Source organism: Telmatherina bonti (genome assembly GCF_933228915.1).
Source record: "Telmatherina bonti genome assembly, chromosome: 9".
Classification (NCBI taxonomy): Eukaryota; Metazoa; Chordata; class Actinopteri; order Atheriniformes; family Telmatherinidae; genus Telmatherina; species Telmatherina bonti.
In genome coordinates, this window is record NC_136627.1 from 70,579 (window position 1) to 90,006 (window position 19,428).

General features: G+C 45.7%; 1 protein-coding gene across 1 annotated transcript in view; it reads right to left on the reverse strand.

Annotated features, from left to right (window-relative positions):
* Positions 1 to 3,647: 3,647 nt before the first annotated feature.
* LOC306760674 (alpha-1-inhibitor 3-like) overlaps positions 3,648 to 19,428 on the reverse strand; it is a gene marked incomplete at both ends in the record, with an annotated part of 29,075 nt that continues 13,294 nt past the window's right edge. Inside the window, 9 exons of the mRNA XM_079246640.1 lie at positions 3,648 to 3,703; positions 8,347 to 8,452; positions 8,533 to 8,601; positions 8,673 to 8,763; positions 8,840 to 8,964; positions 11,991 to 12,203; positions 12,298 to 12,485; positions 12,557 to 12,719; positions 17,699 to 17,773. Of these exons, the coding sequence (XP_079102766.1) occupies positions 3,648 to 3,703; positions 8,347 to 8,452; positions 8,533 to 8,601; positions 8,673 to 8,763; positions 8,840 to 8,964; positions 11,991 to 12,203; positions 12,298 to 12,485; positions 12,557 to 12,719; positions 17,699 to 17,773 (1,086 nt within the window). The remainder of the gene's footprint in view (positions 3,704 to 8,346; positions 8,453 to 8,532; positions 8,602 to 8,672; positions 8,764 to 8,839; positions 8,965 to 11,990; positions 12,204 to 12,297; positions 12,486 to 12,556; positions 12,720 to 17,698; positions 17,774 to 19,428) is intronic.

The following is a 19,428-nucleotide window of genomic DNA, read 5'->3' on the forward strand; positions in this document are numbered from 1 at the left end:
GGACATTGACTGTACTACAAGAGAGGTGTTACTGGCCAAGAATGAGAGAGGATGTGAAGGAATGGACAGAGAGTTGCCAGCAGTGTGTGTGTTTAAAGGCTAGGCCTGAGGTGAGGGCACCCTTGATGATCATTCAAACCACACATCCTTTCGAGGTGGTTGGTGTGGATTACCTTTCCCTTGGGTCCTGATGACAGGTACTTATACATTTTGGTTATAACTGACTTGTTTTCAAAGTATGCAGTTGCAGTACTCACGAAGGACCAGCCAACACAACTTCATCCAGATCTTTGGCTGCCCGGAATGCATCCTGACAGATTGGGGAGCTGCATTTGAGTCCTCACTCATACAAGAACTGTGTCAGCTGTATGGATGCAAGAAGAGTCGTACCACAGCATACCACCCCCAAGGCAATGGTACCTGTGAGAGGTTTAATCAGACTCTTTTAAAGTTGTTAGGTTCCTTGACTGAGAATAAGCAATCTCAATGGTCCAATCAGGCCTATAACAACACCATCCATAGCACCACAAAACTGACCCCTCACTACGTGGTGTTTGGGAAACATGCAAGGCTCCCAGTCGACTGGGCCACAGGCCTAAGTCCTACTATGGAATCCAGTACACTGCAAGGTTGGGCGAGTCAACATCAAAAAGCCCCGAACCATTCATATGACTCTGCCAAGAGAGACCCAACAACGACAAAAAGGGGACCAGGCCCGTTACAATCAGACAGCTAAAATGGCCCCCTTGCTTCCAGGGGAAAGGGTCCTTATCCATAATTTCCACAGGAGAGCCCGAGGGAAATTGGCCCCCAGATGGAATCCAGAACCATTTGTGGTGGTGACCCAGCCGGTCATCCAGTCTACATCCTCCGGCCAGAGGGTAAGGAGTCACCTACACGTACAGTACACCGAAATAACCTCAGGCCATGTCCTCTAAGCATATTACAGGAAACTGCAGCACCACCTGAACCAGACCCACCAGTAGTGGAGCAACTGAATCTTTTGCCACCTCCGACCTGGTTTGGTAATAGGTACTCCCCAGGACTCTGGATTACAGACTACAGACCCAGCACAGGCTGATCCACCTGACCCTTCACAGGGCCCAGCAGTCCCCAGGGGTGAGCAAGACCCCCCTGAGAAATGCCACTCTCAGCGAGCTAATATTGGGCACCCACCAGCCAGGTATTGTGATCAGTAACCGGTTGAGATGACCAGTGTTAAAGGAGGGGGGAAATGTCAAAGTCGGACTTTTTACTGTCAGTTTTTACCCTTTATCATCCATGGTTTTATACAACTCCTGAGAACTTGCATGCTTTTAACTTTTTAATACTGGTGTGGGTTTTATGTTTGTTTGGTTTTAGTCTCAGGTATGTTTTTAATTGTGTGATTGCTAAAACCTGGTGGTGATATAGGACAGCTGACCCCAATTAGAACACCACACCCCCAGAGTTCTCATTGGATTTAAGCCTGTTACATACTCCACGAGAAGCGAGAACTTTTTTCTTGTTCTCGAGGCTCTGAGAAGAAAATTACATCATTTTGTTCTCGCGGACATGTTTGGGAACAGTTCATGACATACCTAGCTGGCAGAACTTTTTTCTTGCGGGGCTCCGAGAAGTATCGTGTGATTGGTCGGACATGTGAGGTGGGCGTGGTTAACACGGAGAAAGCATGAAGCGGAGTTGCTGCTTCCGTGTGTTTTGTTTTGATAAAACAGCTGATAGAGGTGGTGAGAAAGTATGAACATTTTTACATGTGGCATTAAAACACTCTGACGTGCACGACCCACCCCACCGCGGACGAAGTTGCCCGGTAAATATGAAACTAGAAAAGCACTCTGGGTGCAGAAACCTCCGCCAAACACAATGTTAATGTGGATCAACACCAAAATTTAATTAGCTTTTCATTTTTACATTTGCAACAACTCTTGAAATATTTATAAAAATCCGTCCGTAACCTTTCAAGTTATCTTAAGCAAAATGACGCTGGGGAAAACAACCTCCTCGGCAGAGGTAACAACCGGCACATAAAAGCAGACATCTCCCCCCCGTAGTGACCCCTTCCCATTGCAGACCGGCTTCTTGTGGAGTATGTATGGACCTGCCGAACTAGACGTTTTTTCTTGTTCTTGCAGCCTCGAGAACAAGAACTCAGTTCTTGCTTCTCGTGGAGTATGTAACAAGCTAAAGACTCCTTAAAAGGACTGAATGGACAGAAGGAAGGGAAAGAACACAGCAAAGAGAGAGGCTCAGAAGGAGACAGAGCTGCAGCGCTGGTGCAACTGGGCGTATAAGAGACTATCCTCAAGACTACAGGCTGAGGCCCAGAGATGGTTCGAAACTGACCCCGGCCAAGAGTGAATCAATGCAACACCTGCTAACAGCTAAGTAAAGGGACGAAGAAAAACGTGTGCGCACACCAAGGGCAAAAGTACTCTCCTTTTCCACTTAAAAGTTGTTTGCTGAGGCACACTGTCTACTGTTTTATGCATACAGTATTACACAGACCTAGCGAGGCATGGACTGAATCCTGCTTCACCCTCATCCCACTAGAGACAGCCTTAAAGGGCGAAGACTATATGGAATAGAACGTTGGTTACATACTGTAACCCCAGATTCTATAAGAATAGGCGCAGCCCTTTAAGCACTGGGCCTCACTGGTTCCTGGACCAGCTGATGAAAAAGCTGGTATTTGGGAGCCGATTGTAGGTCTCAGCCCAAATTATACTCAGCTCCATGGCCCCAGTGTCGCCACCAGCCCCACAGCCCACGCCAGTGCCCAGGTCCCCTCCGGCGCTGCCAGCTCCCACGCCGGTACCCAGATCCTGTCCGGCGCTGCAGGCTCCCATTCCCGAGGGGTACCCAGAGAAGGACGCTCCTCTGATTCCTGTTCCCGAGATGGTCCCAGAAAGGGACACTCCTCTGATTTCTGTGCCCACGGACGTCACTCTATCCCCTGCTGTTTCTGTGGCCTCTGTCATGATGTGTGTTTTGTATTCTTAGTTCTGGTTTCCTGTTTTGGTTTGTAGTCTTCCCTGTTTAGTTCACTTTTGTGTCTTGTTTCGCCTTTGTTCCCGTTCATTAGATTCACCTGGATATAATTTCTTTTATCCATTTCACCTGTGTCTTGTTCAGTTTCTCAGTTTTTATACCCCTTGGTTTCTGTTCCCAGTTGCTGGTCCATTGTGTTAGCGTCCTTTGTCCTATTCCCCTCAGTTCAGCCTTTGGGTCCACACCTTCACCACAACCTTGACAAAACCAGAACTTAAAAGACAACTCAAACTCCACATCATGACAGTAGTCGATAGATTTAGTATTGAGTTGGTTCACTGGTTTTGTGGATGAAATACTAAACAGGTGATTCACCGAATAATGTAAGAATCCCATGTGTTGAATAGTGGAATAAACTTAATTCTACAGATGAAAATGAAAGACTGTACTGTATTAATCATACTGGCCGTATACAAACACGTTACACAAAATAATTATTTTTTTAAATCATTTCAAGTTTTATTGTGTAAAATAGGTTATTTTACCATGTTTACAGATTTACTGTACAGAATCAGTTATGCCAAAAAGGCATTTGTAACATTTAAAAATTCTTATAGTGAAAAAAAAAAATCATTTCAAAGTATAACTCAGTATTATCACAGGTTGATGCCTGCTGCACAAGGGTAGATATATTCGGTCTCAGCCTGATCCCCTAAAAAAAAAAGAACAAGAGAAATTATAAGACAAAGCAATTAGTGAAATACAATTTGTAGTTCTTACAGATGGGACCAATAGTTGAAGGCTTCATAGTGTGGGATGTCCAGAGTTACAATTAGTATTGGTGCCCACTTAACAGAAGGGGTGAGCTGATATTGAGACTTTGAGTGATAGCTTTGTAATTTATCATTACAAAGGTTTAATCCTCCCATGCAATTTTTTATTTTTCATAAGAATCCAAATTTTTTAAAACATTAAATAAAACACAATAAATCTGTAAGTAAATGGTTTTAAAGCTTGAACCATGGCAACAGAAGAGTCGCATACAAATGAAAACAACTGACTGACATATCTAAAACTCAACAAGTGCCTGTGATAAGACCCCTAGTCTACACCGAGGAGGAGATACAATGCCTGTAGAGCATGAGGAGGACAGAGAATCTTCTATATCGTAGATTTTGCTACCCCTTCCTAAGCTGCCACCTTATGATGGAGGAGCGTGTGTCCTGAAGATTCTTATATATTCTATTCTATAGTCATTGAGCAGACGCTTTTTATCAAAAGTGACTTCCATATAAGACTGAGAACAACACAAGCAGGAAACCAAAAAGTAGATGGCATCATAGGAAGGTGCTGGTGGACTGCTGGAGTCTGGTTGGATGAAGGTGTTGATGGCTGTGTTTTTTTTCCCTTACCACAATATTCCCTATATTAAGGGTTAAAATACAAAGAATAAATATCACAATATTTGTTGCAAAGAACTGGGCTCAGTTCTCTGCTTGAACAGCTGAGTCAGATCGGAAAGGGTTCGGCAGGTCGTTACACCATTGTGGCACAACAGAGGAAAAGAGTCTGGCTGGTGATTTAGTCCCACGTACTGGTGGTAACACGAGGCGTCTTTCACTGGTGGAACGTAGCTGTGGAGAGGGAGTTTAGGTCTGGATGAAGGAGTGAAGGTAGACAGGAGATGTTTGACTTATTGTTTTGTAAACCAGAAGCAGAGCTTTGAATCTGATGCTCTGCAACTGGAAACCAGTGAAGTGGAATTAGCAGCGGAGTGACATGAGCCCGTTTGGACTGGTTGAAGACCAGACGTGGTGCTGGTTCTGGATCATCTGCAGAGGTTTAACCAGCATGCAGGCAGACCTGCCAGTAGGGAACTGCAGTAATGTGTGTGAGATGACCAGAACCTGAACAAACAGCTGAGTCGTGTGTTCTGTCAGGTACGTCTGATTCTCTTGATGTTGTAGAGAGCAAATTGGCAGGTACGGGCAAACCGAAGTAACATGGATCTTTAAGGTCAGCTGGTCATCCACCACAACACCAAGACAGGACAGATCCAGAGATGCCAAGCTCTGAGAGTGTGGAGAGGATAATCTGATGGTTGACTGTGTCAGAAGCAGCAGACAGGTCCAGCAGGACCAGGACTCAGGACTGACCAGTGGATCTGGTGTTAGGGAACCAGTAGCAGACAAGAAACCAGTTCCAGTGGAGTGAAGCCAGATTGATGTGGATCTAACTGGTTTCTATCATGAAGGAACTGGGAGACTGAAGACGACCCACTCCAGTAGTGTGGACATGAATGAACGGCACCAGTGAGAGCAGCGGGTAGTTTCCAACCTGGACTGGGTTGAGTGTGGGTTTCTTCAGCAGTAGGGTGACCCGAGCTTGCTGGAAGACAGAGGGAAAGACAGCGGATTCCAGAGAGGAGATGATAATATGGGTCACTGCAGATTGATTGTAGATAAAATGCTCTGCAGGATGTCCGTAGTGACTGGATCAAGAGGACAGCTAGTGGCTTTAGAGTTGACTAGAAGTTTAGAGACTTGGTCCTCATTCAGAGGGCAGAAAGAGCAAAGGGTTAGGGTTAGGGTTAGCCGCCACATCCACTAGCTGGATTTGGCGACTGAGTTGGTCAGGCTCAGAGAACTGATTACTGATGGTAGCAACCTTTTCAGTAAAACAGGAAGCCAATATGTCTGCAGTCAGCGTGGCGGGAGGCTGAGCAGCTGCTGGAGAAAGAAGACAGTTAAAGGCCATGAACAGCTGCCATGTGTTGGGAGCATTGTGGATCTGCTTCTGATTAAAGTCGATGTTGGCAGCCGTCAGGCTGGATGTGAAGACTGAGAGGTTCTGCTGGGACTCTGACAAGTCAGGGACTTCTTTTCTTTCTGCTGGCCTGAGACCTGCTCTGTGACGTCTTAGAACCTCAGTGAGCCATGGACTGAAGGAGGAGTCTGAGTGGGAAGGGACGCTAGAGGAAACCTTCTCACACGTCTCAGCTTTCTGTGCTAGGAAACCAGCTTTGGGGCCTCCTGAGTGAATGCAGAATGTCTGCAGTGATTGTCGCAGAAACCTTTATTACATAATACTCAAGTGAGAAGCAGGTGGCCATGGGACACAGCAAGGTAAAGTTCCAGTTTTTAGGAAACAAGATGCCACCTCCTCATCCAACTCAATTCTAGTAGCTATGTGTCGGGGGCTTTATGCCCCTGGTAGGGTTGTCCAGTGGAGGGACCAGACTAAGTCCGGCTCAGAGACTCCTTTAATGATGACAACCACTGGGATGAATGATTCCTTCCCCGGATGCGGGTCACCGACACTGACCTCTGGAGCCAGGCCGGGTTTGGGGCAAGAGAGCAAGCTTCTGGTGGCCAGGCCTAAGCCCATGGGAATTTTAAGCAATTGACCGTGTCCCCGTGGGCAATACTGCATGACTATGGGGTACCGGACCCCCTTGTACGAGCTGTCCGGTCCCTATACGACCAGGGTCAGAGCTTGGTCGACATTGCTGGCAGTAAGTCGGATAAATTTCTGGTGAGAGCTGGACTCCACCAAGGCTGCTCTTTATCACTGATTCTGTTCATAACTTATATAGACAATTTCTAGGTGCAGCCGAGGTGTTGAGGGGATCCGGCTTGGTGGCCTCAGGATTGGAACTCTGCTTTTTGCAGATGACGTGGTCCTGTTGGCTTCATCTGTGCCGGTCTGTCGTGGTGAAGAAGGAGCTGAGCCAGAAAGCGAAGCTCTCAATTTACCTGTCGATCTACGTTCCTACCCTCACCTATGATCACGAGCTGTCGGTCATGACCGAAAGAATGAGATCTCGTATACAGGCGGCTGAAATGAGTTTCCTCATGAAGTGTCTGCAATCAAGGAAGTTATGCCAGAACTGCCATAGCCTCTGTGTAAGTCCACAGAGGCTCAACACACACCTCTTTGAACATACATGTTCAGTTAATTGGTTACTGTAAATTGCTGGGATAGGCTCCAGCCTCCCGTGACCCTGAAACGAACGACTTACAGTAAGTCCGCTCGCTCGACTGCTTAACACCAGAAAACTCATCCCATTCTGGCTGAACAATTTTTGCTTCTGACACACCATCAAGTCACACTCTGGCCTCCCTACGACTGTGATCGATAACGTACGGACGACCCGCACGTTACTTGTCCAACGATCCCAGGACTTTGCCGGCACCCGTGACAGGTGGATTCTTATCGGCGTGGGGTCCAGCTTCAGACGTCGAACCAGGCGGTTCCAAGCGGTTCCAGGCGAGCTCCTGACTTCTGCGGAGGTCCCCTTTGGACAAGTATCAGGACAACCACTGGGTTCTCCCCAAGGTTCGAGTTCTCAACCATTGACGCTGAAGTAAGGCTGATCCCTTATTCCACTGACTCCGATCACAAGCTGGTGTCTCAGTAAGCAGAAGCTGCCCTTTTTTAAAACCTTCCCCTGCAGTATCCTCCTGATAGTCTACCCTGATATAAAAGAGTTAATATCATTAGACTTGCCATCTTTCCAACCTTCCTAGTTATGTAAGTTATGTAAGCTGCTTACATAACATTACCTTTAATAAGTTTATTTTACATTTTTGCTTTTGGCTCAGCTCGAGCTTCCATACTCTCTCTCTCTCTCTCTCTTATCTTGGCTAATTCATCATTTGATGCTTGCTGCCGCTATTCCTGGTTTATATTATTCATTTCATTTATGCCTGTTGATTTTAACCGGTGTTGTTTTAATAAAGTGTGTTATATTTTAAGAAGTCGTGGTAGCATGATCGATCTTTGAGAAGTGATTTGTTCCCTCTGATGAGAATTTAGGGCAAGCGTATTCTGAGACTGATTGTTATTAGACAAATATCATTGTCATATTACGGTATTCCCTACCTGACCGTATAACAAATTTAGGGCTGGGTGGTGCCCTGAGATCTTCTGCTTGTCTAAGGACACAGTGAGTTAATAACAAAAACAGCCACTGTCTCTCAGACATTGGATCACGGATTAACGTTAAGGATAATATGCTACAATTACTTCTTAATGGACGGATTATTTTTAAAAAATTCACTTACCCAACAGTTGTTATAAAAGAAAAGCCTGACCAATTAAAATGTTTTTTTGTAGCAGGCTACAGGTCTAGGGTATTTGTAAATGAGTCTGTGAGGACTGAATCCCTTTTGGAGCCCTGAGCAGATAGGGCACTTCCTTGGCGTCACAACCGCCGGAGGTTGCTGCTTGGTTCAATCCCTTCAACAGCCAAGGCAACCACCATAACTCTGTGCACAAGTATTTAATGTGTTGAAAAGATCCAGTGTGTGTCAGTGTGTGCTGTTCTGTCTATAAAGGAATTCAAGCTTTTACTTGGCTGGTAATAGTCATAGATCTTGACCACAGCTGGCTTCAGGTTCTGCACTGGAAGGTCCTGCACCAGTTCTATATTGTGATTCATGGCTGTCCCAGTCCTTAACTGTTGGTAAAACAGATGACACATCAGATACAAATATAGGGATTATAATCAACAGTTTTGCTGTTGAAAATTCCTCTCACCTCCTGTAAGTACACCAGAACATGATCCTCCTTTTGTTCTACACGATCCACCAGCTCAGCACCTTTGAGCTGCAAGAAGGAGAATAAATTGACTTTCCATTTATATTTCTCCAAGCCATACAAATGACATTATAACTTACTCTCTTCAGAGACTCTGGGTTTGGAACAAATCCAGACAGACTTTTGATGTCCAGGATCACCATGTTTGTACTGCTCTCCTTTCCACTGTATCTGTCAGTACAATCATAGGATAACTGTGCATACCTGTAGTTTAATAACCCAAACAGAATTTTTTCTGATTACATACAGCGACTGAAGCTTCAAAGTGATAATTGGTCTGTGGGACTTGCTGGTACAGTTGGACTCTGGTTCCACCTTCACACTCAGAGTGGTTACATCAGAGGGAGTTGGAATGTTGTAATGCTGAGAAATCTGAAAAAATGTTTGAAGTATTGTCTTTTTTTATATTGTACAAATTAATTCTGTTTAACCCCTTGAACTTCAAGTGATTTAAACAATTTTTCAGCCATCCAGCCATTTTCTGACGCTTATCTGACGTTGGGTTACGGGGGCAGCAGCCTAACAAGGGAAGCCCAGACTTCCCTCTCCGGAGCCAAATTTGCCAACACTGTGTGGGGGATCCCGAGGTGTTCCACTGGCTAACCAAGAGATAGGTCTTCCCTGGGGTCTCCTCCAACAGGGCACGTACCTGGTCCAGGAGGCATCCTGACCAGATGCCCGAGCCACCTCAACTGCTTCCTCTCAATGTGGAGGAGCAGCGGCTCTACTCTGATCTCCTCCCAGATGACTGAGCTCCTCACCCTATTTCTAAGGGAGAGCCTGGCCACCCTGCGGAGGAAACTCATTTCAGCCGCCTGTATACGAGATCTCGTTCTTTCGGTCGCGACCCACAGCTCATGGCCTTCTGGCCATGACCAGATCCTGGTGTGCGCACACGCTTTTCTATATCCCTTTACTTAGCTGTTAGCAGGCGTTGCATTGGTTCACTCTTGGCCAGGGTCAGTTTTGAACCATCCCTTGGCCTCGGCCTGTAGTCTTAAGGATAGTCTCTTATACGCCGGGTCCCACCAGCGCTGCAGCTCTGTCTCCTTCTGAGCCTCTCTCTTTTGGTCACGACCCACAGTTCATGACCATAGGTGAGGGTAGGAACGTAGATCGACTGGTAAATCCTTCTTCACAACGACAGACCAGCACAGAGTCTGCATAACTGCAGACGTCGCACCGACTCGTCTGTCGATCTCTGGCTCCATCCTTCCCTCACACGCTCCATCCTTCCCGCAAACAAGATCCTGAGATATTTTAAACTCCTCCACTTGAGGCAGGACCGGACTCCTGACCCGGAGAGGACAATCCACCCTACTCTGGCTGAGGACCATGGTCTCAGATTTGGAGGTGCTGATTCTCATCCCAGCCGCTTCACACTTGGCTGCGAATCGCTCAAGTGAGAGCTGGAGATCACGACCAGATGAAGCCACCAGGACCACGTCATCTGCAAAAAGCAGACACCCAATCCTGAGGTCACCAAGCCGGATCCCCTCAACACCTCGGCTGCACCTAGAAATTCTGTCCATATAAGTTATGAACAGAATCGGTGATAAAGAGCAGCCTTGGCGGAGTCCAACCCTTACTGGAAACGAATCTGACTTACTACCGGCAATGCAGGCCAAGCTCTGACACCTGTCATACAGGGACCAGACAGCTTGTACAAACCCCACTGCTCCTCCTCAGTCTGAGATTCGACTATCCGGCAGACCCCCCTCTCCAGGACCCCTGAATAGACCTTACCAGGCTGAGGAGTGTGATTCCCCTGTAATTGCAACACACCCTCCGGTCCCCCTTCTTTAAAAGGGGGACCACCACCCCAGTCTGCCAATCCAGAGGCACTGTCCCTGATGTCGCAGAGGCGTGTCAACCAGGACAGCCCCATAGCATCCAGAGCCTTAAGGAACTCCGGGCGGATCTCATCCACCCCCGGGACCTTGCCACCAAGGAGCTTTTTGACCACCTCAGCGACTTCAGCTCCAGAGATAGGAGAGTCCACCCCTGAGTCCCCCAGCTCTGCTTCCTCATCGGAAGACGTGTTGGTAAGATTGAGGAGGTCTTCAAAGTATTCCCTCCACCGACCCACAACGTCCCGAGTTGAGGTCAGCAGCTCCCCACCTCCACTGTACATAGTGTTGACGGAGCACTGCTTCCCCTTCCTGAGCCGCCGGATGGTGGACCAGAATCGCCTCGAAGCCATGGCCTCGCTGAACTCCTCCCACACCTGAGTTTTTGCCTTGGTGACAGCCGAAGCACATGCCGCTTAGCCTTTTGGTACCCATCAACTGCCTCCAGAGTCCCACAGGCCAAGAAGGCCTGATAGGACTCCTTCTTTACCTTGACGGCATCCCTCACTGCTGGTGTCCACCAACGAGTCCTGGGATTACCACCACAACAGGCACCAACGACCTTACAGCCACAGCTCCGGCTGACTGCCTCAACAATGGAGACATGGAACACAACCCATTAAGACTCAATGTCCCCTGCCTCACTCGGGACATGTTTGAAGCTTCCTCCCCCACCATATGAGCCAACTCACCATCAGGTAGTGATCAGTTGAAGCTCCGCCCCCCTCTTCACCTGAGTGTGCAAGGCATGTGGCCGCAGGTCCGATGATAGGACTACAAAATCGATCATCGAACTGCGGTCCAGGGAGTCCTGATGCCAGGTGTACATATGGAGACTCTTATCTTGGAACGTGGTGTTCGTTATGGACAATCTGTGATGAGCACAGAAGTCCAATAACAAAACACCATTTAGGTTTGAGGAGGGGGTGGGACCATGCCTCCCAATTACTCCCCTCCAGGTGTCACTGTCAGTGCCCACATGAGCATTGAAGTCCCCCCAGCAGAACAATGGAGTCCCCAGAGTGAGTGGAGGAGGGCAATCCAGAAAGGGTGGGTACTCTAAACTGCTGTTCGGTGCATAAGCACAAACAACAGTCAAGCCCTGTTCCCCCACCCGCAAAGCCATAGGGCAGTGAGAATGTCACACCCGCTCAGCACCTCTCACCATGAGCAACTCCAGAGTGGAACATTTATTCCCATGGCTGTCATCATCATAGAAGTTTTTGAGTCGCACTTAGTCTGGTCCCCTCCCTAGACACCTGTCTGCCATGGGTGACCCTACCAGGGGCATAAACCCCCCAACAACTTAGTTTCTAGGATCTTCAGGACACACAAACCCCTTCAACACACTAAGGTGGTAGCTTCGTGACGGGTAAACAATTTTCTTTTTCAGTAAACAAGTTTTTAATTAGGATTTGTCTTTTTGTTCTATTATGTATTACAAATAAATACATTTAGGTCATAAGTGTTTAAAAATGTCTATATGTTCAAGTAAATCTGATAAATGCGTGTTCACAAAAAAGAATATGTTCCTCAGTGACCACTGACCTGTACTGATGCACATGCAGAGCCTTTCACCTCAAGACTGTGCTTTCCTGTTGCACCCTGCAACATCGTCTCTTGGTAAAGAAGTTTGTTGACTGGATTCACATCAAATGTCAGTTGACTGCTGGTAGACCGCACGATCACTGTGCTTGAACCTTCTGAACTGAATACCACAGTGGAGTAAAGAGCCAGAGCCTGAAGAGCCACCACCGTGTCCTAAAATTCACATTTATAAAATTTCTGACATACAGCTGTTTTTTCAGCACTACAGATTACAGATTGAACATGCAGATTTGAAGTTCTGAATTACCTGAGTGGAAGAAAAGCCTCCATAATGGTTCTGCTGCCCTGTCAGCCACCTAATGATGCTTGAGGTGTAGCCAAGGTCCTCAGCAGTAAAGGGGGCACTGAGTATGGCCATCAGCACATAGGAACTAATCTCCACAGACAGAGAGTCTGATGTTTCTGTTGCTGTCTGAGACCAGTGGATGAAACCTCCTGGAAACCATCAAATATGTTACACTCATAGTAATGAAATGTGAACGATTTCCTCCAGGAGATTAGCCAACCTTCTTTTATGGCCACTGTATCAAGGTGCTGCAGAAGGTGAGCACGAGTCTCCATGTCTCCTGCCAGTGTGAAGACATACGCCAGCAGAGCTGAAGTGTAGGTGTTGCTGAGGTCACTGATGGACTCTTTGAGGCATATAAGGCTCTTATTCACCACAGTATCCTTAACAGAAAAAAAATATATATATTTAAAGTGCATCCTCTCAAGTGTACAGGCTTAAGAGGATTGACCTTTCAAAGAGGGGCATCGGGGGTGAGCGGTGGCTGCTCCACTGCTATGAACTACTAACAGTACACAGTATTGTTCAAAACAATACACAGACATATGCCTACCAAATTTTGAGCCAATTGCTGTCTGCATAACTTCTGGTTCTAAAAACAACAAAAAAGGCAAAAAAGTAAGTCTTTAAAACAATTTTACTGGATTAACTATGGTATATGATTAAATTTTTATTTTCTAATTAGAATATTTTTGTGTGTGTGTCTTTTATACATAATGAGATAATTTTGAATGAAACCCACTGTCTCTTAGTGTACCAGCCTTTTCCACGTTCCTTTTAAAGGTGGTGGCAGCGTGGACTGTCTGATTTTGTACCCACTTCCAAATAAAGTCCAAGTAAAAAAGGAAAGGATTTAGAAAATTACAAATACTTTATTTTTATTTAAACGAAAAAAAAAAAATAGAATAAAGGTGGATCATTATATATTTGTTCCAGTTAACAAAAAAACAACTAAACACCTGAAAGTGGTAAAAGAAAATCATTTCATCGTATCTCACCGTTCTCACACTCATCAAAAAGCTAATAAACTTTAAATAAAAATCTATCTGTGTAATATAACCCAATATAATAAATTATAATACATAAAATAATTTAACTTCCATAACAGCCATTTCTTATAAACGAAAACAAAAACACATAAATGGCCTCTACACTTAGTTTAATTTACATGATTCAAAGGTCAATTTTGTCCTAAACTTACAGCTAATATTGGTAATAAGAAGTGCTAGGACATGGAACAACCAAGGCACTTGCACCTTATGAGTTCCTGATTGAGACATTCTCATTCAATTATCAATCAGCCCATTCATATGGGACAGTGGCTCTCTACAAGATCAAGATCCAGTTCAACTGGAAGCCTGCCAGCAGACCTTATATCCTTAGCATTTTAACGAAAAATGCTTGAAATGTTAGCTTTGACCATTGAATACATCATTTAATTACTTATCAACAAAAAATCTGAAATAGTTTTATGTCCAGTTTAAAAACAAGATTGCCTTCTGTGACGATAGATAGACTGACAGACAGACAGACAGACAGACAGGCAGGCAGGCAGGCAGGCAGGCAGGCAGGCAGACAGACAGACAGACAGATAGACAGATAGAGAGATACTTTATTCATCCCTGTGGGGAGATTCCAGTTTCCAGTACAACCCGTCCAAAATCAGACATACATACACATAACAACAATACATAGAAAACAGGAAAACAGGATCAGGCAGATGGAGGCCTTGCAGCCGCCTTTTAGCAAACAAGAACAGTAATACATTAGGTTTGGTGGGTTTAGGGTTCCACCAGACTGTGCGTCAGGGGGCGCAGTCTGGAGGAACAAAAAACACACCTCATATACACATGAGCAGGAATTCAAATGATAGACAAGTTGACAACACATAGTCCGGCCAGGTGGTGAACATCAGGGGGGTCTGTGCACCACAGCAAGCTGCCACAGTCCGTGTGTGGATATGGGGGAGGTAGGGGGGCAGAGCATCAGTCAACATCACATTCCTTTCCAAGTGGTCTTACTAGCCACAAGCCCTTTGGGGCTAGCCAAATTCAGATAAAGTTGAGGGGAAAGGGATGGACATCCACCAATTTGGGCTGAACTCGCTCCACACCATAATCAGTTCTGCAGACCAGCTCCAGAACCACCACCAGTTTGGGCCAAATTGGCATCCTGTTTGCGATGCAGTACCGCCAGACACATTGGCCTCCTCTTGGACCTCTAGTCTGAAACACATCCTGCAGGATATGTCCCATTGGACATCTGGGCTCCCCTTTGCCCGATCTCTGGGATGAAAAAAACTGGTTGATTGCATTGAGAGACCAGCGATCAGATCCATGATTGTAAAAAGTTAAGGGAATCAGAGGTATAGAGTGAGGCTCCGAGTCACACAGGACAGAGCATCATGGCAGAGTGGGGAGGGACAGGGCAGAGAAAAGAGCAAAGAGGGAATCTGCCTTCACTAATTGCTAGAGAAGAATGGAGTTCTAGAGAAGAAGGAAGTGCTTTATATCCCAATATCACTTCAAAATAATCTTTTTAGATTGTATTTAGATTGTATTGTATTATTCCACATTATTTCTTGTCATGTTTTTGCCACCCTGATCTCCTGGCGCTCATCATTGATTACTCGATCCACCTGCTGGCTTCCTAATTGCCTCTGCTACCTCATTCAGTTCACCTGGTTTCCTTTTCTCTCACTGCCTACTTAAGCTCCCTCCAATCCCTCCTTTTCTGCCAGATAATAATCAGACCTATGTCTAGTTTTGTTCCAGCGTTCTACGGATTGGTCCGCAGTTGCCGACCCTCTGCTTCATGCCCCTGGATTACCCTCCTTGCCTTGCCCTCGACGGACACTGCTACCTTTCGGATCTTCTGGTTACCGACCCTGCCTGTCTTTGGATCTCTGAGCCTTGTCTTTGCCTGGATGAGTATTTTGCCATCCTGTTTACCTCCCAGCTGTTGCCTGGTTTCTTCTGCAGACCACTCCCCTGGACTGATCTTCTGTTCATACTCCTTCACCAATAAACTGGTCATTTGTCCCGAACTCCCTGTGTGTGGCTGAATTACAGATCCTCAGGGTAACTCATTACAATTTCTTAAAATTAGTTGAAATGGTAACCTATCATAATCTGTAAGCAGGATCATGTATAATGTGGGTGTAACTTTAAAGGTGATGCCTACTTAAAAAGAATTTAAAAAAGGAAAAAAGGCTTTATTAGGTCTGTATGTAATCTCTTACATATGGGTTTTTCTTGTCTCTGTAGACTGCATCCCCACAGTCTGGTGGTACCTGTTTTATGCCATCTATCCTGAATCCTAATTTTCCTCCATTCGTATCTGTTGAAAGGCGGCGCTGGAAAAAGCTGGCTGCAAGGCCTCAGACTGCCCAATCCTGTTTTCTATGTATTATTGCTTTTGTGTTTGTCTGTAATAACTTGGACAGGTTGTACTGGAACTTTGAATTTCTCCCATGGGATGAATATAGCATTCTTGATTGATTCATAACTTCTGTGCCATGTCCACCAAACTGTGGGCGCTGTCACTAATGAATAAGATACATTTACACTAATTTACCAATTAAGATCCTAATCCACAAGGGGTGGAAAATTGAATCGAAAAATTGAAAATCTTCCAGGTGATGCATAAACACAATACAATTTACATATTTACATTACTTTTGAACTATGGGCTGATAAAGAGTGTAAAAGTAAAGTAAAAAAGCAGGCGAGCAGAATATGTAGCTGTTATGATGAGCAGGGGTCCTGGTGGTCTGAAGGGCAGGAAGGAGCTGGTCCTTCATCTGAAGAGCTGCTGGGTTTCCATCAGAATCAGATGACAGACTAATAAAGACAAACAAAAAGTTTTTATCCCACATTAGTCCTGCGACTGTAATAAGTGTATGTTCTAACAGACACGCATCGCTGCACGCATGCGCACACAGAGCATGGAAGCGGTCCACACACACGCAGATAAATCCGCAGCAGCTTATTTTCTTTCTATGATTTTGTATTTATGAACAAATGTTTACAACTGGAGGGAAATAGAGGTGCTGAACCGCTGTGTCTCTTTCATCGCTGCTCTTTTTGCTTCACGCACACTCGGACTGAACGACACCCGCATGAACGGTTCCCCCGGTCCGGGGTCTGACGTTTTAGAGCCGAGACCCCAAGTTTTCTAACAAATCAGGTCCCACATCTTTAGCAGACCCAACAGAACCACTGGAAATACGGCAACAGTAAGAAACAACGGACGCACAACCACCCCCCCCGCCCCCCCTCCCAAGCCCCATAAACAACAGAGTTACTCATCTAAACGGCTTGTAAAGACACCGTAGCTGCATATAGAGCTTTGTGCTTACTTTTCATGCTCTTCTCCTTCAGGAACCACATCTTCTGCAGTCAGAGACGTCTTCCTCTGTAAAAATCACTGTCCCTCCATGTAAATGACTCCTCCACCTCCTCGTGGGTGTATTTCTGTCTTTTGGCGTGTTTGCAGTTGTTCATACAGAGAAAAAGTGGACAAAAAAGGCTTCCTCTGCTTTTGTGCACGGACGCAAATAAGTACACACATTGTTGCAAATGTTTACGCACAGACTTTCTGAAGGCATTTTACATCCCACACACACAAGCCACACATCGCTGTGACGGGAATTTAAATGTCTTTATGACAGTGGTGTCAGAACTGGCATCAGAGCTGGTGGGTAAGGTCTGGGGGAGGAAACGTATGTGATTGTCTAGTAATTTGGGTTGACACTCAGTGGGTATTACTGGCTCAGGAAGGATCATGGATCAATTCAGTTGATCAAAAATGGGGTCAATCAGAAGAGGAGAGTCAACCGGTGCGTCATGCGCGTTTTATTGAAATAGGAAACATCTAAGGTATTGTACGAGTGTGATATAAAAAAAACAGAAAATGGCCCGCAGGCGGGCCAGCAACTCTTTTAAGGAGTTAATCTCAATTGCTTATACGAGCGAGTGTGAGCATGAATGGTGGTTTCTCTGTGTGTCTCTGTGTGACAGGTCACACCTGGACTGGTGACCTGTCCAGGTGTTCCAGCCTCTCGCCCAATGATTGCTGGGATAGACTTTATTTGAGATCAAACCATTTTTATAGTAAGTTGGTTGCTCAGGGATATCCTCAGACAATTTGCTATGCATATGATATAACAGGACAGCGGGAAGATGTATCCAAATGAATAGGAAGGAAGTGGCTGGAAAAGGAAAAGTCAGCAATGCAGATCCAATTAATGAACTGTCATTTTAAGTTATTCTTACATTTTCAATAATTTGTTTTTTTGTTTGTTTTTCTTTGCATATGACACAAAATAAAACAAGAAAGCCGTTAAATAAATTTGACTTACATCTGTGGATATTTTCATTTCCAAGAAGGCAGCAGTAATGTAAGCACTCAGAGTTACTTCATCAGACACACCACCCTGCAGAGACAGAGCACCCCCAAAGTTTCAGCACAATTTAGGCAACCGACCGTGGAAAGAGTGGTGTTCTCTTTATTCACAAATTAATCAATAAAAAGCAGATGAATTTGTACTTTTGAATCCTGCTGAATTGACTGGAAACAAAATTGTCATCAATAAATTTAATGCATCTCATAACCAGTATGACATGTTTTCTCTTACTTTGTACAATGTCAGGCCAAAGCTAAAATTCACACACCCCATCAATCAGCACAGCCCAAAGATTCTCAGTAGGGTTCATAGCTGGACTCCTGGCAGCCCTGAACCTGACATGCTGTGATGTTTCCTGTTGTCTCTTTAGTTCCTGGTTTCCTGTTTTATTTTGTTGTTTTGTTCCCTTGTCTATTGTCTCCCATTTTGCTTTTTGTTTATCAGTTTACCTGGTTTGATTTTCTGATGTAGTTCACATATTCCCTGTTGTTCCCTCTGTGTATTTATACCGTTTGGTTTATGTTTTCAGCATTGTTGTAATTGTCCGTGCCTTAGTTGAGCCTTCTACTTTTCAGGTTAGTTTATTAAAGCATCTTGATTCTGCATTCCTGGCTCCCGTCTCTGCATTTGGGTCCACACCTCCATGCACTGTGACAGAACCAATCTGACAATTTGAGCCTGATGATTTTGCCATTGTGTTCTTGGAATATGGCCATGCCAGCAGGGAACATGGAATAACCTGCTCATTGAGCACATTCAGTTGGTCAGCTCACTTCATTCTATGTTCCTGAACTGAGACCTGACCAACTGCAGCAACTCCAGATGATACACTTGCGGTGTGTTCAGACCAAACGCGATTTGAACGTCAAGAGCGGCAGGTTTCCATGTAAAGTCAATGTGGAGGCACGGCAAGGGGCCGTCCAGCTTTCTCGCATTGCGTTTTGGGCGTCTGCGTTCTGCGCAGAAGTTCTTTAAGCTCGATGTGCATTTCACGCAGAACGCACATCAAAAGCCAGATATCGGCAAAGCTGAACTTTTGCCGCTTGACGCGGCGCGTCAACCAATCAGAGTGATCAGCTCGCAGCTCCTGGAGGATTCCTGAACATAGACACGGGGCTGAGATGCCATTATTCCGTGTAATATTTTGGATAACCAAAATATTGCTAAAAGATGCTAAAAAGCTGAACGTTACTGATTTGGCAACTTAGCAGGATACGTTACCTACCAACGCTTTGTTTTGGGGGGAGGGGGGGCTCTCTGCTGAGTGCGGCTCTTGTTGCATTAACAGTGACTGCCCTACGACAACGTTCTCTAGCTTTATTTATTAAATAAAACCATGCCATCTCTGTACTGAATCTGCCATCATTCAGACTGACCGGAAGAAAAGCCCCGCCTTTCCCCCTCTCTTTTCCGCCGCGATTTCCGCATGTCCACAAAGCTGGGAGACTCAGGGGTGGACTCTCCTATCTCTGGGGCTGAAGTCGCTGAGGTGGTCAAAAAGCTCCTTGGCGGCAAGGCCCCGGGGGTGGATGAGATCCACCCGGACTTCCTTAAGGCTCTGGATGCTGTGGGGCTGTCCTGGCTGACACGCCTCTGCAGCATCGCGTGGACATCGGGGACAGTGCCTCTGGACTGGCAGACTGAGGTGGTGGTCCCCCTCTTTAAAAAGGGGGACCGGAGGGTGT